Below are 22777 nucleotides of genomic sequence, written 5' to 3'. Positions count from 1 at the left end.
ACACGTCGAAGGCTTGTTATAAAAAGACATTGTGAAGATGCAGATAAGACATCATGCAACGGAGGAAATGAAGTTGACAAAACCTGGCAATAATTCATTACATTTTGCAGCGATGCTACGGTCAAATAACGGCCGTTAACACAGAATGACATGTTCCGGTTTATATAGACCTCCCAGCTAAAACTGTTTGTCAAGTCATAATCATACATTTGTTTATAGTATATTTGTCTCACTGAATATATATATATATACACCAGCTGTGAAGTATTAATTGCAATTGAAGCAACTTAATGAATTTATCAGGGAAATCCATGACATGTATGTGTTATTTGAACTTACTACTGAGAACACGGTAGATAATGAAACAGTTTCAAATATATGCATTTGTTTAATAAGTGAATAAGATATATTTATAATACGACATCTGTTTACGATATACATGTTTAAGACAAACGAATGTTTATTTCCTTTTACCTTAATTAATTAGATAAAAATAAAAGGAGAAATGCGTTTATTTTTCATCTTTATTGTAGCACAAAAGCAAAAAAATTCCTCTCTATGATACACGTGGCCAACCAGGCGCGAGCGTACAAATGTTGACATTTGTTGAAATGATGAGACGCCCTTGGCTACGTGGTTTGCGGAAGTGTTTTCATAAACTTACAATCATAATCTGGTGTGACTTATTTGACACATTAAAATATGTATAATTCTTCACTGTGGCTTGAATTAATATAGAAATATTAACCTTTGATAATTGGTTCAGTTAATTTGTCAAATGTTCATTCGTTAAATGGTTCTCAATGAGTTCGTTCTTGAAACCCTTTCACAAGCGTCTCAGAAAAAAACCCATTACCTTTTTGAAGCGCCGTCAATATAGTAGTAAGTCAGAAGTTATGGTAGACTACTACATCACAACCACTTAAGTTCCTGTTGTTGTACATGGTCGGACGGATAATTAACAAAATTCGTTTAATCAAACTTATATCGTTGTTGTTAAAGTTTATGATGAAATGTTTTGAAACACGGTATGAACATTGCTGCATCAGCCCCATGTGCTGTATCATATATAATTAAAATATCATATTTGGGTCCGAATACAAACGTAACTTATTTATTTTTTAACCATTCAAATGAAAAATAAACAGAAAGTCAAATATTTTGTTTAGAAACCAGATTAGTTAGGGTTTTGATATATAATATGAAAACGTTACTACAAAGAATTTAGAAAAATGGTAAATTAAAGTTATACAGTGCTTAGACCAAAGGTTTTCACTTATCCATGCATTATTTTGTCAGTAATTAAACAGTGTAGAACATGGCTATTTGATCTTCCCAAACTATCCTTTAAGCATATGTAATAGTTCGATCCTCAGTAAAATAGAGCGGGCATACCTCGGCCGTATGTATCCCTTTCTATTGTCTATAGATCGTCAAAGTTGGACTTATTTTGGTGTTTGTTGGTGCTTTCGTTAGAATCGATGAACGTCGAATTTATGAACAGAACACTTGAAAGATCCTCGATTGTCATTGGCCCACACAAAAATGCAAACACCAAGCATATGCTGCCTTTCACTACTGACACTATTTTAACAAGTAAGCTTTGGTGAAAAAACAGACAGACTGAAATATGCTCAATGAAACTATCCTTTGCATTCATCAGAATCGATCTACCTAAAATAATGAGTAGAAAAGTTCACAATTATCAATTGCCCATACGAAAGATACAATTAGCAATTAAAAATAGTATTCGCCGCGGACAAGCAATGTTGAAACGTAATTTTTACACATACGAATATGTCACACGTGTTTTGCGCAAGTAAACATTCTTAGATTTGTTCAATAAAACACATCAAAGGCGCTTTAAAATTATTAAATGGTAAAGAAGTGTTCGGTAAAATACAAAAAATAGAACACACCACTTCGGACCATATGACATTATAATAACCGGCCAGTCAGCCCCGAAGGTCCATACACACCTTCGGGGGCTAACTTGGTCGGTCGTTAAAATGTCATTTGACCGTCAGTGGTGTGTAATATTTCTTAAATAAGACATGCTACTTGGACAGAAGATATTAGTGATACATTTTTGGACTAGGGCACTTGTTCATAGCCATAAACGCGATACCTGCATTCTCAAGCCGCATCTGGGGGTTACTGACGTAATGTATTCATACGCTGTATTTTGATTGGATTGCGGTTAGCGAATTTGAATAATCAAAGTAGTACAAGAACTGATTACAATGAAAACATCCAATAAAAATAGTTCTCCTAACAATTCAAGCTAACTGTATGCTCTTTTAATGAAGCATAAGAAATGTATACGTAGCGAGTGAGTTAATCGGATTAACTACATGAATGTTCTTGCATACGGTCAGATTATATGCAATAAGAATATGAACAAATTGGAAAAGTACGCATCGAAATTTTTCCGTTCAATGCTCTGTATTGATAGACTGGTACCCTCTTTCTCTTTTATCCGAAATGAAACCAGTATCAGCTAACCGCGGTGCCCGTCGCGCATTCGAAATTTCTTGTGAATTCATACGTAAAGCGAATAAAGCGTGCGGTCTAAGTAGAAAACAACCAGGGAAGTTGGTTTAAAAAAAGTATTGCTATCCTTTGTATATAGAATGTTGGTATTCCAAAGTCGGTCCCTGTTCTTTTTTTCGACATAATTTGCATGTTTCCGTGATATTTTCTTTTCGATACAAAGTTTTTTACTAATCATCGCATGGCACTTAGCTCTTTTTTAAATACAACATGATTTTTGGTATTTATTGTTCAAAGTAACTGCAAAACAAGTCCAGCTGTCTAGAAAGACTATGTCAAACCCTGACCAGATATAATTTCTTGTCTTTTCAAATTACCAACTCGGCAATGGTTTTATCATAACATAGGATATTGGTTTTAAAGAACATTATGTGGAATGAAATATCATAAGTGGCACTAAATTGAACATAATTTATAGTTCTCATTGATATTACACATAGCCCCAAGTACATGTTGATCTAAGATTTAAGGCTTGGATGGAGTCAGGGCAAGAAAAATGCATGTTAATACATTGTACTTTCCAACGCAAGAACTGTTTGTTTATTCAAGTAAATAAAGCAATCCCCACACCAAGGAACTGCAGTATTGCTTAACCAGCTTAATTGACATTATGAGTTGGAGTTCAAATTGCTGCAATTAAAGGCACATCTAGTTTACAGAATTATTAAAACTCTGATTTAGCAACCTTAATATAGTTATATGTACTACTTTTGCGAAATGAAAGCTTTTTTAGATTTACAAGGTCGGGTGAAAAGTATTTGCCAAATGTACTGCAACACCTGATACCTGTTGACTAGGAATCCAACAAATTCTTGGCACTTCAAATGTTACAGTACTATTCAATTTGGAGTGCCTGAAAAGAAAGCTTTTTGATTCTACATTCAACATCTTCTTTCTGTATGACATATTGGACCAGGAGAATCATGAACCTACAACCTTTTGCATCTATTGAGATAGGGAGCGTTTAGGACAGTGACAGAGGACAATACAAGAATGGCCAACTGCTGCATTTATTGAGTTATCTAATGCATACAAATTAAGACGGAGAAAATAATTCTTAATTTTTCCAAACTACTTCCTTAAGCATCTTGTATGTAGTTGTCTTTTACAATGATTGTTCAAAGTTACAATGGCCCTGTGGGTTAAATATGATCTGTCCACGGGGTAACATGTTTTGTACATAATAGGGTTATAAGTACTGCATTTTGATCCAGGAGGTTGTATTTAACTCAAGTAGATTTTTGCAGATTTGAAAAATCAAAATCTACAAAAAACTACCAGAATCAAATATGACATTCGGCCATATCCGGATCAAAACGCAGTACTAATAACCCTTTTATTATATACATTACTGATAAGATCACTTAGAAGCCACATCTTTGCATAATAAATTTCATTTTAAGGATGCACTCATTGCTTTAATGACGTCAATTTAATATTGCGCAACATACTTGTTATGACGTGACGTCACAAGAGTGGTATATTTAAGGAATGAATTGCGGGGTTGATGTCATTATCGGGGTATGAACGCAATTGGGCTGGTCTAAGTGTGTGGAGTCCGAAGGACTCCACGCGTACTTTGACCAGCCAAATTGGGTTCATATACCCGATAATGACATCAACACCGCAATTCATTCCTTATATTTACACCAATAGTTCATTATTTTATTCAAGAAACGTTAAAAAAATACTTCATTTCATTTCGGATTACCTTTCAGTAATCCTTTTTTACCCATTCTGTAAATAGGACGACCCGACTGTTACCGGAAACTCTTTTTTTTCAAATGACGTCACAATAACGCGGGAAAAGATCAACCACTTGAAATCACTTTTAAACGTAAAATTGAAACACTTTTGGCAACAAAACGTTTAAAATATAATAACTTAACACTTTCTAAAATGTTGATTTATAGTTTACGGGACCTGCTGCCCAATACAAACAATAACAATATCAATAGTTTGCATGAATATTGTTATGCGATGAATTGCGATCCGAACATACCCGAAGGTGTTGCGTTCATCGCTTGATGAACGCAATTGCCGAAAGGCAGTTCATTTAAGGAATGGAAGTTGAGGTGTAAATATATGGCCGTATTGCACTGGAGCGGAATATGGGTTAAAGTATTTTGTGATATGTATTGCATGTGGATTGATGACGGGTATATAATAAAGAATAAAATTATGTTTGGTATTCCATTCTCACTAGCAGTGTGATTAAATGCTGACACCATGTTATGAAATTTGATGGTCAAAGTATTTAAAAGACATTTCGATATTCAATACTTTAAAAACGATATTCATCTCATCTTAGTCTACTCAACTTCCTTTGCTATGTACAAACGTCTGCAGCAGTAATATGAATAGCATTAGACAGAAGGCAGTGCTTAGTATTCATCAACAGCACTAAGTTATCATGGTAACATGTTATATGAATTGAATACCAAGCACAAATTAAGAGGGAGAAAATAATTCTTCACTTTTTAAATAAAAACTACTTCCTAATAGCATTGTGTAATCTGACATAGGTGTACAATGTAGATGTATTTTTCAAAGATTGTTCAAAGTACGGCCCTGTGGTTTAAAGCTCCCCTGAAAAAGAGGTGACAGGTTTTCTATATAGTATATAATTACATCATTGAAAATCTTCTCTGAAACTGCAAATAACAGACCTTTGATATAAAAGGATTTGTTCAAATTAAAGAGGTATGTGTGCCAACCACGTAAATTAATTTGTACAAGTCTGATTTAACGATTTTGAGAAATTCAAAAGAACCATGACTTTATCTGATTTAACGCTTTAGCCCCCCCCCCCCCCCCCCAAGACACAAGCCCCCCTCACTCTACGCACACTTAACTATTTTTTTCAAATTTTCTTTGCAACTTGCTAGCAGTTTTAGTCTGAAGTTTAAGCTAGCCCATCAAACAGTGACCCCTTGTGATGTGAGCCGAATTTGACTATGCTTAGAACATGGTTGTCAACATTCCCCTAAATGAAGCCCTAGTCTATCAGTGCCTTCAGCACTTTGATTAATGTTAGCTTTTTAAACTTTATCGGAGTTAAGATCACTTTGACACCTATTGTATATGTATTTCATGGAACGAAATAAAACAATTAATATAAACACGCAAACGACGTGTCTGAGCCAACTACAACGCTGGAAAAACGTCGAACATCTATTTCTAGCACACCGGATAGGCATTTAATTCCGGTTAATTCAGCCGTGCTGGATAGCTCTATCTGGCACCCGCCATGCTAAATGACTCACGCGTAAATGACTCACGCGCTGCACTTTATACACTTTATGTAAGCATAATTCTGATATTTCAATATATGATTTCCATAAACTTTAACTTTACTAAGACGTTATATTGAAAGAACCTTTGCATGTATGCAGTGAATATTATTATGAAATTATAGGACCGTACAACCTCGAGGCTCCAACGGTAACCCGAAGTTAAATTATAGTAGGCGACGATGTAAATAAAGTCCGGGTGTCGGGTGTTTGCTAGGAACACGCAGCCAAGTGTATACACCTTTTCTAAGTTGTCCATAGGTTATGTTTTGGCAAAATTGCAAATTTAAATAATTTTATTCGTTAATTATAATTTTATTCGGTAATCGTTTCTTTGTCCAAACTTTGATCAAACCAAATAATTGAGTATTAAGTTGAATGCAATTGGCTTCTTTTCTTAAATGGTGACCTTGACCTTGAATTAATGCGCCTGGAACATTCGTTCTGCAGTTCGTCTTGATTCGTTGAGCATTTGACCAAAGTTTGTGCATGTTGCGGAAAAGTCATTGGTTACTATAAATGATCAGAGGCTTGGTAGAAAGTCTTTGGTTGCTTATGAAGTTAAGGTTTTGCTACGGGAGAGATTGATTAGTATAAATGAATGCAGTTACTAAGATTGTCATTTGTAAATAAGGAAGTCATAGGTTTCTGGGAAAGTCATTGCTGCGCAGGAAGGCATTAGTGGCTATGGATGTAAGTTGCTGCTTGGGAAGTAAGTGGTTGCTAAGAAAGTCATTGGTTGCAAAGGAAATATGGTTGCTAAAGAATTAAGTGGTCGCTAAGTTAGTCAATGGTCAGGTTGGAGGTCATTGGTTGCTAAGAAGTGAGTCATTGGTTGCTATGGATGGAATAGTCGCTGAGAGAGAACGCGGTTGCTAAGTAAGTCATTGGTTGCTAAGGCAGTTAATGGTTGCTAAAGAAGTAATAAGTTACATGTAAGAAAGTCATTGGTTGCTAAGAAATAAGTCATTGATTGCTATAAATGTGTGAGTGTTCGCTGAGAATGTAAGTGGTTGATTAAGGTCACTTATTGCAAAAGTATTCATTGGATGCCTAGTAAGAAAGTGGTTGAGAATTAAGTTATTGGTTGCTATGGAAGCCGATCCTGGTGTCTAAAGAAAGAAAACTGTTGCTAAATAATTCATTGGTTGCTACGGTTATCATTAGATGCCTACTCAATAAATGGTTGATAAGGAAGTGATTGGTTGCTAAGGGAGTCACTGGTTTCATAGGAACTCAATAGTTAACATGTCCCTGTCTCGAGTCTGCCATAGTCATAAACTCGTCAAAAGACTCATTGACGGCCTTATAGGTGGATAATTCATTCTGTTTGCAAGGCAACAACTTTGATTTAACCTGACACTGTTTTTAACCGGAATGCAAGGAACATGTAATCCTCCGTGTCATATTTTCCATTTTTAGTACGGTGTTTAAACAGTAAATGGATTTGAATGATGATGGAAATAATTCCATGGACGGCTAAATTACTTCACTTGAAATTCGTTATATCGTAATTCGACAGATTCATTAGGAGCTCCTCGGCCATTTTTTCGAAAACAACATCGAATGTATGTGGACGCTTTACAATGTCAGAAATCGGCACTGTTAAGTCCGCTGCAAGTAGATCGCATAGTAATTTAATTAAGCCGTTACACTTAATGACTTAATTTTTGTGAATCTTAATTATGTTTGCAATAATACTTCATCACTGGCAATCAATTTAAACTTGGATCAATAAATACAAGTTAAAACACTTCATTTAATTAGCGATGTAATTTTACGAACTCCTTCTACTGGTGTAGAAGATCCAAGATTTTTTTCGATAAAAAAACAGCCGAGGAGTTCCGAATGCCAGCAGATTGTGACATTGTCAAATTATTGCAGACTTCATTGACCGGTGTTATATAATTTAATCGATTACTTTATTATTTTTTTATAAATATTACTTAAATATGTCATATATTGCTAAGCTTGTTGTCCTTTCTAACATAGATTTTCGTATAATCCAACAACAACATGGCTGCTGTCAGTTTTAGTTTTAGAATGTTTCAGCATGCCTGAGTAGGAGAACTTTTTTATTTCATGTTTAATACATTGTTATATATCAGTTCTTGTTCTACTTTGATTATTCAAACGGACATCTAATTAGATATATGACGTAAATGTAAGAGAAGTGCAGAGTTGGCCGAGTCGATTTCTGGAACGCCACTACAGACTAGAGCATAAGAAAGACCATTGATGCAAAACATCAAAGAGTGCCATGAATTAGTCTGTAAAATTAACAAATTAGTTGGAAATGAATTACAAACAAATTATAGATATAATTGGGTTATTTTTATATTCTTTAATCTCAGTGCGTGAATACCACGTGATAAATTACGTCATATATGCTACGTCGGAAGGCAAAAATTTGCTTAAAATGAAGACTTAAATCAAAGATGATATACACACACTGTATCTGTTTCAATTAACGACCAATTGACGGCTCTCGTGCAGTCATTGTGTATAATTAGGGTTATAAGGATCGCTAAATTAAAAAAAAAGATAGCGATGTATCTTACGATACGCTAGATCCGTATCATGACATAATGCGACTTCTCTCGTCCAGTCAACGTCTATATTGCGATGCGTACATTTTATTATATGCACTATTCAAGTAATGGCAGATTCACAGGTAATCTTGACGCATGACTCATCAATAAAGACTTTTCATTAACATGCTATTTCTGTTTACATATTTATCTGTTATCTTATTTAAAAAAGATGATAAGAACAATTGCCTGTTTTTTAACTGTATTTATTCATTTGTCGCAAACGGCGAAACAATACAAGTTATTGAAGGTTACATGCAACTAATATTTACAGTAAAATAGGATCGTACTTTAAAAGGAATGATGCACTATAGAAATTCATTAACGTATGTTTATGATAAAATCAAGTCTTGGCTTTAATTACTTTACGTTTATTTGCATGTCTGTCATAACTTATTGTTGGGAAAACGATGAAGTATATTCAAAGGGGAGTAACTGCCATACTGTTTTAACACCGCCAAAAAATACGATACTATTTCCCGGTCTCTCGCCGTATTATCCGGTCTCATCTGATCTCCGAATTCCCAGTCCCTAGGTAATAAAATAACCTAATGCTTCAGGCAACGGATTGTGTTGCCGATGTTTGGCAAACAAGTGGTTCTTGTTGCTTTCAAAAGGACTAAAAAACGCAATCATGATATCATTTTCGAATAAATTAGTCGATATTAAGATAATATTAACTTTTCCAAAGACTGGATATTTTAAGACTATTTTTGACGAAAATAAGGGTATTTTGATAGGAGAGAAAACATGGTCTGCATGGGGAGGAGAGGAAACATGGTCTGCATAGGGAGGAGAGGAAACATGGTCTGTATATGGCGGAGAGGAAACATGGTCTGCATGGGGAGGAGAGGAAACATGGTCTGCATGGGGAGGAGAGAAAGCATGGTCTGCATAGGGAGGAGAGGAAACATGGTCTGTATATGGCGGAGAGGAAACATGGTCTGCATGGGGAGGAGAGGAAACATGGTCTGCATGGGGAGGAGAGAAAGCATGGTCTGCATGGGGAGGAGAGAAAACATGATATATGATGTAGTGAGGGGAGGATACATAACTTATCTGTTGAGAGGAATGTAAACATTTTATATGTAGTGGAGAGGTCATTATTCCTTATAGAACATTATTCAACATATCATTTCAGGTATGGACACGCATAAACTATTTTTGCACGCTGTCTTTTTTAATACTTACAGACAGGTTAAGTATTTGCATCATTGCGATTCTATAAACAAAATAATGATGTATCGATTAACTGTCTCTCAAACCTGCCCAGTGGCTGAAACAACAATAACAAAGTCGAGTCGTGACGTCACTGGCGTTGGTCCCGTGACTAACGTAAAATATATTTTTGATCGTGAACGTGAACGGGTTTGACAGTAGACACGGCTTACATCAATCAACAGCCTTGCTACCGCGCCGAGGGAAAGCCTTCTAGGAAGTCGAAACTTAAAACTTGAACTTGGGCGATAGCTTGAAAGGAATGCGAAAAACCTTTGGATATATTAATCAACAGTTATAGGGTCGGGCTGATGCATTCCGAAGACAAAATGTTTTGTTTAAAGACAAAAACGCTTCATTGTTTATGAGAATCGAGTTATATTATAGTGTTTCTCTCTGAAACGGTAGTATATTTTCTGAAAACGCTCGCTTGATAATACACATGTTGTCAACATACGAAATCACTTCACAAATGTAGTGAAATGTTTTAACCAGTTGATAATTTTGTATGCGTTTCCTTTTTCTTTTTTTTTTCTCATCTGTAAATAAGTTTGTTAGCAAGCGCTTTAAAATGCTGGATACAAATAAGGGATTGCTTTTCACTGGCCGAGCCCGCACAAGAAAAACGCGTCACTCGGTTGAACCAATTGTTGTTCGTGATGTGCTGGTTACTTCAGTGTCATGTTGTGAAACAAGAAGTTAGAAGCGAGAACTGCTCGCCTCTCCGTTGTGTTTTGGATGGATTAAGATACCCTGTTTAGGAGTATTTTGAAATAATCCGTGTTAGAGTTCAGTGCCTTTATTCTCAACTTATTCTGTTAGGTTACTTTTCATTATTGAAGTTACGAAAATGAAAGTATTAATAGATGTTAAGTCTTTCGTATGTGTTGTTTTGCTGGTTTCGACGGCCAGTTGTGTGATAAATTCCATGAAAGACTCAATAGATGACATCAAAGAGTCGCTCGCAGTAGAGCACATAGACACAAATATGGTCGAGAAGATAGGCGAGGCTGTGGAGGAGGGAGCCGGAGTGCTGCTAGACGCCTATCAGCAGACAATGGAGCTGCTCGGGATCGCCCGGCCGGAAACATTTACAGAGGAAGCTCTTGACCGCCTCATCGCCGCCTTCGTGGGCAGATTACACTGCCAGTTCTCCCTCAATTTCCGCAAGAAGCGCTCCATCTCCTGCACACACACCATGGTAACGTCTTCAATTCTGTTGTCAAGCTTCCTGAGTTAATGTTTTCCGCCCATTCACGTGATAAAACAATCTTGGGACTTTGAGCAATTTCCCTCCATACTTTAAAACACCAGCGATTTCAAAACACATTCAAAATATTGTGCAAGCTTAAAATTGACGACTATCTTTAAACTCTTGGACATAAAATTAATCGATTGAAAGAGTTAAATACATACGTATTTGAAGACTTAACTATATGGTCACACTTTTTCTTGGTTTTAATACTTTAAGTCATCAGTGTTTGTTTAAACTGTAAATGCGTATGCCTGCATCGATTATAAATAAAAATAAATAAGAGTACATTCTTGTCAGGAACCAAGTTGAAACACAGAAACGAATGGCGGATTAAATCATAATATAAGAACGAAAAACTTTCTTGAGCTACAATACAACACTGCCAAAAGCAAAGCAATTACCTTCGGTTCGTTGACTCAACAATAATTTGCGCAGAAACATGTTGTTTTTTCCTAAAAATACGTCACAATTATTTTTTGAACCTATGGTTGTTGTTTCATTCGTCATGAATTCAAATACTTTGAAAAAAATTGCTCATTTATGAATCAATATTTTATGTTTGTTTCGTTGTAAGATTTGTTTGACGAATTGCTTGCTGTCCGTTCGTATTCACAAAGTTGTCAAACATTGTCTTTACAATTGACAGGCAATGCCCATCACCTTTTCAAACCCTGCCCACATCCTTCATATACGTCTTACTACGATCAACGCGGCATTCCACCAAGAGTTAGCGGATTTCGTGAAACTACTGAACTGTTGAAAATCCATTATATGTACGATATCGTTACTACTTTACTTAATGAAACAGATACTCCACGTTTCCATAACTCCCAATGTTCGAAATAGACTGTTGACAGGCTATTTCCACGCTGACAGAGCAATGAATGACGATCGAGCCTTAATTAATAGGCTTAACATTTAGCATATATACACTTTCAAAAATGTTATCTAGAAAAAGGTGTTATGTATATCGATGAGTAAACCGTCCAAAGACTATCCAACAGTTTCATCAATATTTCGGACATTTATAAACCACATGAAATTGGTATGATATCTGTCTTTACCATTTCGAACTATTTTGCTGCAAGACATAAAGGTTGTTTTGTTTCAAGAATGCAACATGTAATGCACCATTCAATTGTAACCACGGCCCCCAGGTCCGGGGAATAGCGGGGACTTTGACTTTCGGTCTAGCCAAACCCGGGTAAAACCCCGCCCTGCAGCGACGAACTGCTGGTAAAATCCCGCCAAATTCCGCACTACAGGGACCCTAGGTAAGGCCCATTCCCCGCTATATTTTTGCACGAAGTCAAAATCACCGCAGTCATTCGGCACTGCGGGGTCACCTGGAAGGTAAAAACACGGCCCATTTCCCCGGCTATCCCCGGTATACCACCAGACCAGGGGGTGGGGGGGGGGGCGTGCTTACAATTGTCTGATCATAATGATATAGTATTGTTCGAAGTTATTTTCTTTCCTTCACCGAGGTGGGCATATTTAAAGGTGCATCATCCGTCCGTCCATTCTTCGTTCAGTGCCTGGTAGGCCTTGTGCCTTTAACAAGTTAGGGTTTTGCGTTTGCGCTGTAACTTTGTCATGCAAGGTGCGTTTTTTAAATAACACAGATGTGAGGCTCACAAATGCAACGTGTCGGACGCAACACCAACGCCCGTACCCCGAAGGTCAACTTCAAACTTGGAGGTAAAATTCCATGTCACATGGATTCAGCACACAAAGTCACATGCAAATCATAATGGAGTGCTGCACGTACAGTGTGGCTGGTTGTGTCCGGGTTTCAACTTGGTATAAATCTCAGGCACATAAAGGCGATATGTCATGTGATAGCAATTTTCAACCATGATGGACATATATTTTACAAGATTATAACATTTAATTTTCATCGGATACTGATAAAACTGTACAAAAGCCATGTGCTTCCGCTATCAAGCACTTTAACGCATGACTCTTCATTATTTCCGTCAACTGATCTACGTAGGGTATAAAGTGTACTATTTATAATATTTTTTCACAATTTACCTGCAAAAGAGGTGTATACATCTGGTAACCTTCCCGAATGTTTAAACTTGAAAAAGCAAGGGAGACAATGTAGAAATTTTCATGATGTGTTGAACTGTTATGTGTGATTTGCATTTTAATTTGAACTTCAACATTGAGCTCAGATCCACTGTAGATAGTGGGTGGTTTGTTTCTTTTAACAAGCGGGCCTTTGACCCCTAGTGCCTTATACGTGTCCTTCGGATTGGCTCCCGAATCAAGTTTGAAATTAACTGGAACTGCATTCGGTCCAACAGCCACATTCGCATGCATATAATTTGTTTTGGTAACTGTGATAGCATCTAAGAACTTTTAATCTGTGTTATATGAATCTGATTTGCTCTCACTGTGATATTTGTCAAGTAACAGATTATTTACCTGGTGAGGTTTTTGTCCGCGGGTCTGTGTGTTCTGTATAACGCACTGAAGTGGTTTATTTTGGGCAGTAAAGACACGTTTTCGCCTTCTCTGGACAGGTTACTTGTTACCTATGTATGTGGATCACTGCAGCTTTGACATCTCCATATGGCCTGAATTATGTCTGTCGGCGATCCTCGTGTGACTAGGCTTTAATAATAGCATCTGTCAAAACATAGTTTGTAATTTTAGTACATCTCCGTACACTTACATTGATATACTGTATATATCCAATGCAATACACCAATAGTCACACATTGTAATAAGCATATAATTATAATTTTAAGTCTTGAAAAAAAAATTCTCATAAGCTGAGTATAAATAGTTTGCAGTATTTTTTCACATTTTCAATATAACAAGAGATCTATATATTATATAATAATATTAAATGTATGTTGGTTCTCATAATTTGTTTTAATTATATTGTCTTGCCTACTTATATCATACAAATACATACAAGGACACACCAAAAGAAAATGAGTTTCTGTCTCTAGGACATCTTTACAATGAGGAAAAACCCCGTCTTTCAACATTTTTATAGCGGCCATGTCCATTTGCTTGGGAATGAACTGAAGCTCGGAATGTGCATACACGTTCCGAAGCGATCCTCGTGTGACTAGGCCTTAATAATAGCATCTGTCAAAACATAGTTTGTAATTTTAGTACATCTCCGTACACTTACATTGATATACTGTATATATCCAATGCAATACACCAATAGTCACACATTGTAATAAGCATATAATTATAATTTTAAGTCTTGAAAAAAAAAATTCTCATAAGCTGAGTATAAATAGTTTGCAGTATTTTTTCACATTTTCAATATAACAAGAGATCTATATATTATATAATAATATTAAATGTATCTTGGTTCTCATAATTTGTTTTAATTATATTGTCTTGCCTACTTACATCATACAAATAACATACAAGGACACACCAAAAGAAAATGAGTTTCTGTCTCTAGGACATCTTTACAATGAGGAAAAATCCCGTCTTTCAACATTTTTATAGCGGCCATGTCCATTTGCTTGGGAATGAACTGAAGCTCGGAATGTGCATACACGTTCCGAAACTTCATAACACAAAGAAAACTAAGATATGTTTTGGTCTCAAAATTGCAATATGGCACTAGTTATTTATACATTTGCTACGCTATGTCAAAACATATTATTCTTTAAGTCCGTTGTAAATATGTTGACATAAAGCACTTTTTTAAGTTATTCACTGATCTTCCCAAACATAACCAAAACGATTTGATAATAAATTAACATTCACAATATAATCCAATGATTTTATCATTGCATATTTATACACAGATCTATATTATGACATACGTTTAACTAAAAGCATATAGCACGCTAACCAGAACAGATATACAACGGGTATTCACCACAGTCTCCTGAAATTGGCGCATTACTTGTAAAGAAAGAAGAAAGAAAGAAACCTTTTACAGTGCACTCTTTCTACACCTTCATGTCTATGTAATCCCCACATTTCGAAACCGTACAATAGTGTAGAAACAACTTTTGCGTCAACAATCTTGAAATAACTATGTTTTTGCAAAAGCATTATGTCATACACCAAATTGAATTATTAAGGATACAATAATTTGCCTTTAACAACCATGTTTTCGGCCATTTTATTCAGTGAAAAGTAGATGTTAAGTATACTCCAACATAATTTAAAAAAAAAAAAAACATTTACACATTCATATTTTTTCATTATTACAATACCCATGTTCGTATCTAGATAGACAACCACTATTTTTAAAAACAAGCAATCGTTTTTATTCTCATACACAGTTAGCTACCAACCTTCACAATAGTCATACAACAGGTTAAGCTGCGAGTGTAGACTTTCAATAGTATCAGACAAGTGCTACATCAGCAGCCAATAAAATCATGAGCATTTTAATTATATGAGGTGAAAGCTGTATTTCGCGAACTCCATTTTGCTGTAGAAAGTCATACAATTCATTATTAAACAAGCTAAATAAAATAAGAATTGAATTGCATCCTTGACGCAACCCCAGAGGGCAATTTTTAATTTGATGGAGCTCATAACCGTTTTTATTCGACTCTATACAGACACGTATATGGCTTTAACCGCATTGAATAGATTACGTTTGACTTACCTACGTTCCGATATATATGACACTTTGCTATAAACTACTGTGTTTAAAGTGATTTGCAGTTAGTAAACCTGCTGTAGCCATGTTAGATTGCCCGATGACATACGCAATAACCTTGTTTTTACCAACATCACCGAGGACAACAGTAACGGGAACGAGACAGCCGATGTCACCGAGAGGACACTGCGACAACACCTGCAGGACGCCTTGAAGATTGCCAAGGAGTTGGTGGACAACATCCGGTTTGAGCGAGTCCGCAGGACACCGGGCCAGCAAATCAGGGGCAAAGTTCGTATCATTGTGGCTAAATTCACGTTCTACCAGGAACGCGAAAGTGTGCGAAGAGAGTGGAAATATTAAAAATGGACGAATGTTCACATGTTCGAGCAAAACCCGAACGAGGTGACGGACAAGCAAAGGGGGCTGGTGAAGAGGATGAAAGAGGCCAGGGACGTTGGAAAGAAGGCGTGGATAGTATACGACACCCTCTATGTGGACGGTCGGTCAGTCAGGGGCTAGGGGCACGCCGAGGGTGAGCTTAATATCCTCTCATGGAATGTGCACAGCCTTACTCAGGAGAAACAGCAGTCGCTTGATTTTGTAAATATTGTTTCTAATTCTGATATCTGTTTCTTCTAAGAATCAGGGACTAATACTCCTAGCAATGTGTCTTTATATTTCACTGCATTTTTATCGCAAGTTTCAACATCGTAATGCTCGTAGGTGTAGTGGAGGTATTGTATTGTATTTATAAGGATCAATTAAAAGATGGAATTGAAATTATTAGAAATGATCACGATACAATTATTTGGTTAAAGCTAGATCATTCATTTTTTAAGGCTTCAGAAGATATTTATTTATGTGGTGTCTACTTATGCGGGGCGAAGATTCGCCAGCCTTTAATGCTTTTAACAATGTTGATTTATTTGACACGCTTGAAAACGATATATCTGAGTTCAGTGATTTAGGCTGTGTAGCTGGCGACTGGCGATTTAAAAAAAAAAATAGAACTGGTAAAAAACATGATTTTATGATACATGATAATGTTAATATTTCATTTAACGATTTAGATTATGAACCAGACAGTACCCCTTCGCGGACCTCTGTCGACATTGTAAATAAAAGTTACGGTATCAAGTTATTAGATTTATGTAAATCGTCGTCAATACGCATTGTAAATGGTAGAGTAGGCAACTCAAATAATTATACATACTTTTCAAATAATGGTTGTTCCGTTATAGATTATCTATTGATGCATGGGCGAAACTTTTCAAAGATTGGCGACATCACTATTTGTCCATTCAATCAATGGAGTGACCACTTTGGTTTTGGTAACTTAAATTATTACACCCTATAGGCATAAATCTTTCTGAAAATATATCTTTTAATAACATAATCATGTCTCATTTTACAAATGAAAACACAAAGGTCATTAAACACACTAAACTTCACATTTTATCATGCAACGTTGAAAATATTGAAAGCATTGTTCTGCAATTCATGAACTGGTCCCTTAGTTGGAATAATTCTAAAGTAATATCAAATATAGTCGGCCCCGCCGACTAATAATAAAATGCTTTGATACACATGCAAAGTTTATGTTAAAAATAAAATAAAGATAGACAGATATGATGAACTCGACCACTATAGCTGTTAGAATGGCCTTGTGTCTAACCCATAATGCAAATGATATTGAACAAATTTGCAGGAAATTTAAGAATTATTAAGGGAGGGAACTCTTTTTCATTGCCTATTGTTAAATTGTCCGCCCTTCTTTATTTTAGCGCCTTTCTCTCTTGTTCAGTTTTAATCCGGTTCGGACGTGTGTTTTCTCCCTTCCACCCGTTTCTTTTATTACTTTTTGTCGGACAAGTTCTCAATTATATCTTAGCTATTATGGTTAATCTTTTTTTCACCTCTATTATTTTAAGATGTTGAATATTATATTAATCAGTCTGTTTTTTTATTCAAAGAATTAGGTTGGTTATTTTTTGTTAACAGATGTTAAAATCACTTTGCCAATTATGGTAACACAACGTTAACTTTCTTATCCAAAGTTGTATAGAAATCTATTCCAACTTGCGTATTAGACTTATGAATGATCAATCATTGAATAAAGAATATTTGTCGTTCTATCATGAATGCTTGTTGCATTATAAGAATTGCTAGTGCGTGTTTGCATTATTTTACTTGTATGTGTTATGAATGATTGATGATTTATTTCGATAATATTGCTTTATTTGTATGATCTATATTTGTCGTAGTTGAAGACAACATTGTTAGTAAGATACCGATGTGCCTTATACTGAGTAATCTTCGCAAAAAACACAATTATGTCAATAGAAAATACCATTTTTAAGCTTCGGCTGATAACATGCTTAGAATGATAACATGATGCATTGATAAAATCGTTTGGGCCCAAGAGTAGGTTTATTTTTGCCCAAAAAAATCATTACTGCTTATTTCAAAAAGATCACATCGTTGATGTTGATTTAATACTCCAGCAAAGCAAAATGCTGCATAATGATGATGATATTGATAGGCTTTTTTCTTCTATAAAGATACATTGGGTATATGTATCAATGATCATGAATTCCTCACCATGTGCACGGTTCTGCTAATGATTGCTCGTCCCATATACATATACTAAACGTTTTTGTATTTGATCTCCGCTGTTATTGCATTGAGCATTTGATACGACAAGTTAACGGAACAAGGACAGTTGTTGTTCTCTCTCTCTCTCTCTCTCTCTCTCTCTCTCTCTCTCTCTCTCCATTCACTTGATTGGATTATCATAATATTAATCTGGTCTAGAGTGGGGCAACATTATCGTGAGCACATCTCAGCTACCACCATGTCGGTAAACCCCTTTAAACATCAGGTAAATTTACAATATTTCAGTAAGAACGCCTTTAATACTAGATGTATGTATGATAAGAGCTTGTGTTCCAGTGTTTCAACTCGAGTAACCTGTTGTTAGTGGCGGGCCAAGGGCAGGGCTTCGTGACTCAAGCGGCGTTCGAGGGAATTTCCGGGGCGCTCCTGTACTACGCCACCCATATGGACCTCTACTGTCACACAAACATCCGGTTGTTGGACGAGGCCGATCTGAACGAGAAACAACTGAAAGTTGTTCAGGAGTTCAGGTGGGCACATGTATTACTGTGTAACATAACTAATAAGAGAGTGCAAGCAGACACGGAGGGGGGGGGGGGTAAACAATGAAGGTACCGCAGCTTGAGTGATGTTTTGTAGCGGCTGCAGTGGGGCAAGCGGATGCTTTACGGATCCAGGCCACGCAGTGTAGTGTTATGAAAGTTACAGAGAGGTAGTCGTGGGTGGTTCCCTATGCCGTTCCTGGCCACGCAGTGTAGAGGTGTGTATATTACAGAGAAGTAATCGCGTGCGGGTAGCTGTTCGGATCCAGTCCATCCAGGGGAGTGCTGTGTACGTTACAGAGAGATAGTCGCGGGTGTTTCACTATGAGGATCTAGGCCACGCAGTGTAGTTATATGTGTGTTACAAAGAGGTAGCCGCGGGTGGGTCACTTTGAGGATCTAGGCCACGCAATGTAGTGCTATGTGTGTTACAGAGAGGTAGTCGCGGGTGGTTCACTATGTGGATCTAGGCCACGCAGTTTAGTGCTGTGTATGTTACAGAGAGGTAGTCGCGGGTGTGTCACTGTGATGATTAGGCCACGCAGTGTAGTGCTGTGTGTGTTACAGAGAGGTAGTCGCGGGTGGGTCACTGTGAGGATCTAGGCCAAGCAGTGTAGTGCTGTGTATGTAACAGAGAGGTAGTGGCGGGAAGGACACTATGTGTATCTAGGCCGCGCAGTGTAGTGCTGAGTATGTCGGGAGGTAGTCGCGGGTGGGTTGCTGTACGGATCCAGGCCACGTAGTTTAGTGTTGTGTAAGTAACAGAGAGGTAGTCGCGGGTATTTCACTATGTGGATCTAGGCCACGCAGTGTAGTGATGTGTGTGTTACAGAGAGGTTGTCGCGTGCGGGTGGCTGTACGGATCCAGACCACGTGGTTTAGTGTTGTGTTTGTTACAGAGAGGTTGTCGCGGGTGGTCGGGTTGACGGATCCAGCCATCTCAGTTCAGTGTTATTTATGTAACAAAGAGGTAGTCGCAGGCGGGTGGCTGAACGGATCCAGCCACCGTAGTGTAGTGTTGTTTATTTTACAGAGAGGTAGCTGCGGGCGGGTAGTGTAGTGTAGTGTGTATAATTTATGTAACAGAGTTGATGTCGCGGGCGGTTTACTGTGCGAATCCAGGCCATATAGTGTAGGGCTGTATATGTAACTGAGAGGTAGGCGCTGGCGGGTGGCTTGACGGATCCAGGCCGTATAGTGTAGCTTTGTGTATGTTAAAGATAGTTAGGAAAGGGCGCCTTGTTTTATGGATCCAAGCTTTGTAGTGTTGTGGTGTGTTTGTTACAAAGAGGGTTTCCTTGGTGGGTGGCTTGGCGGATCCACTCGCAGTGTAATGGTGTGACTTTTTCATCTTGCGTGGGGCGGGCGTGTGACTCTGATTAGGGCTGTTTTAGGCTGTTTAGTCTAGTGTAGGGTTATGTATGTTACAGCGAGGGCGGCGCAGTCGGATGGATGGGACTGGGGCGGATCCAAGAGGTGCTAGAGGACCTGGAGGACGTATATGACGACCACGACGACGACGATTCCCGTGACCACCTCTCTTCCCTTGACGGTCTGCTGGATGACGCTAGCCTCACACGCATGGGTCAGTGCCACCGCCAGTTTACATTTGTTTTGAGATATTGTATTATGTTTGCGCTAAATAAACAAACATCACGGGCAGTGTTCTCAAAAAGCGCTCCAACCATCCAAATATTATTATGTTCTTGTTTCAGATTAATTAAAGTAACACAGTTCCATAGATCGAAGCTCGGCAAGGAGAAATTTTATTCAAGCTTTGTTTCTGTTTGTAGTTTGTTCATAATTATTTGGAAATACATTTCATCTTAAGTTGTGTGCATGTCCGAATATGTTAATCATGTGTGTAGGTATTATTAGTATTGTTATTTATCATGAATATATTATCAAAAAAGACTATGGTGATATATACTGACAATACGTTGTTGGTGTATGTGTGCAGATGACCATGACCACCACAAGGTCGACGGTCATGACCACCGAAGGCGGCGGCGGGGCTCCCCCGACCATCCAGAGGACAGCCATGAAAGAACCTCAGGTGAGCACACGATCCCTATATACCAGTTATTTGGCCAGGCAGCATTGATTTGTGTTCAATGACCTCTTAGACTAGAATGTTGGCCTCAAGTCTAAATCTTTAACAACTGGAGCATCAAGAAAATACATTAATGTTTCTTATTTCTCAGTCTTCTGATCGTTCCTTTTACCTTCACATCTTGCATATATTTCAAGAAGAAAAGATGCATGTTTTCTTATTAATTTATTTTCAAAATGAATCAATCCGATTAAAAATACACTTCAGCTTCAGCAGAATTGTGTAAATGCAATATGTTTAACTGCGTCGAACATACTAATGTACACGTGCAATAAATCAATATCAGACCTCAATTAAACTCAAAATCAACATATCTTACGTCATCATAGATATGAAAATTATAGTTTGTGAAAGAACAGTGCTCTGTAAGACCTTATTTTTCCCAGGTCCTATTCTTCTCACCTGGGAAAAATAGGATCCTATTATTCACAGCTGGGAAAAATAACATCTCATTTGTCACACATTTCGAACATATATATCACAGCTCCTGGAAAAATTGTGATCGAAGCCGGTTTTTTATGTACCATGAAACCACATTCTCACAGGTCAAAAATTGCATCATTTTTTAACAAAAACAGTATTTTTTTACAACTGAGTCAAATTTTTCACTGAAAAAGATATTACAGTATTGCATATATATTTTGTTGATAAACATGTATGCGTATATATTCTAGTCATAAAGAATCGTTGATTATGTTGTTGTTGTTGCTATTAGTTGGCTGCAGTTGAAGGCGCAATGGCGGTTGTTGTAGAGATAGTTGTTTTATTTTTTTATATTTTTTTATGTTGTTGCTGTACAGGTAAAAGTAGGAATAGTATTGGTTCTTGTTCGCACAGTAATAGTTGGTGTATATGGCATTGTGTTTGTTGTCGTGAGTTGTATTGGCATAGACAGATGTACTGGAAAAAGTATTTCCAACGCTTTCAACGGCTAAATTTCCGGCAGAGAGTGAATACTGCAGTACTAAAAGAGCTTTGGTTTAAAGATAGTTCTGTTCCGAGCTTGCCTGATATGGTCGAGCATTTACGAATCGATAGTGTTAACAATTCACCCTCTGGGACACAATCCGACCAAGATAAAAATAGAGAAAATTTTAGTTTTAAGAATAGTTGATGGTGTTGTTGTTATTGTTGTTGTAAGAATATGTTTTATTGTTTTAGTATAAGGCGTAGTTTTAAGAATATGTGTTGTTGTTATTGTTGTTGATGTTGTTGTTGTTGTTGTTATTATTATATAAAAAAAATTTTTTTTTAGTATTACATTGTATTACATTTTTAAAATATCAAATTTATTAAACAGCAATGCCATCGACAAAATATGTGAAGAATATGATTCTCTTGCTTACCACCATTTTGGTCAATCAGTTTGAAACTGTGAAGAATAGGATCCTATTTTTCCCAGACATGTGAAGAATATGATTTGGTAATAATAAGGTCATACAGTGCGCAAGCTAATTCGACCGAAGGGGTCGCATCCGACGCCCTATCTCCTTTAACTTCAAAAAAGTGAACTACGTACACCAGAATGCATCATTTTGTACATATAGCAAAAGTTATCATTGGGTATGAGGTCCTTGGACGCATATTGTTTTGGTTCCTAGGGAAGATGTCACATGTCCTAAGTTTTGCTCCCTACACCGAGTACGTCCTCTAAAATGTAAAATCCTGGATCCGCCAGTGCTTTAGTAAGCATGTGATATGAAGTATCATTATTGTATTCACCTATGTAACATACCGGCAGATACGGCGATCGAGCGGACGGGGGAGGCTGCGGAGCACGGGAACAAGGAGGACCATGAGAGGGAGGCGGATGACCACGACGAACACTCCACAGAAGACGATCACGACGATCACCATGACGATGGCGATGACAAAATCATTAAAAAAAAGGTGAATCCTCTTTATTTCCACACCTGTTAAATTGTAAGTGTTAACTGAAGATCAGCATTTGACCTAAAACATTTTGTACGTATTGTCGTATGTTTAAAAT

At 37.2% G+C, this 22777-nt stretch overlaps 1 protein-coding gene across 3 annotated transcripts in view; it reads left to right on the top strand.

Moving 5' to 3' along the window:
• The first annotated feature begins 10126 nt into the window (after nucleotides 1-10126).
• Nucleotides 10127-22777, top strand: part of LOC128234097 (zinc transporter ZIP4-like) — a 39437-nt gene continuing 26786 nt past the window's right edge. The window contains exons 1-5 of one of the 3 annotated variants that reach the window (XM_052948095.1): nucleotides 10127-10856; nucleotides 18469-18662; nucleotides 20105-20259; nucleotides 20635-20730; nucleotides 22529-22677. In XM_052948095.1, coding sequence (XP_052804055.1) covers nucleotides 10506-10856; nucleotides 18469-18662; nucleotides 20105-20259; nucleotides 20635-20730; nucleotides 22529-22677 — 945 coding nt within the window. In that variant the 5' untranslated portion in view covers nucleotides 10127-10505. The remainder of the gene's footprint in view (nucleotides 10857-18468; nucleotides 18663-20104; nucleotides 20260-20634; nucleotides 20731-22528; nucleotides 22678-22777) is intronic. The other 2 variants (XM_052948097.1, XM_052948096.1) reach the window with 2 other exon arrangements.

Source organism: Mya arenaria, chromosome 5 (genome assembly GCF_026914265.1).
Source record: "Mya arenaria isolate MELC-2E11 chromosome 5, ASM2691426v1".
Lineage (NCBI taxonomy): Eukaryota > Metazoa > Mollusca > Bivalvia > Myida > Myidae > Mya > Mya arenaria.
The sequence above is the reverse complement of the archived record's forward strand: the minus strand, read 5'-3'. Positions and strand labels throughout refer to the sequence as shown.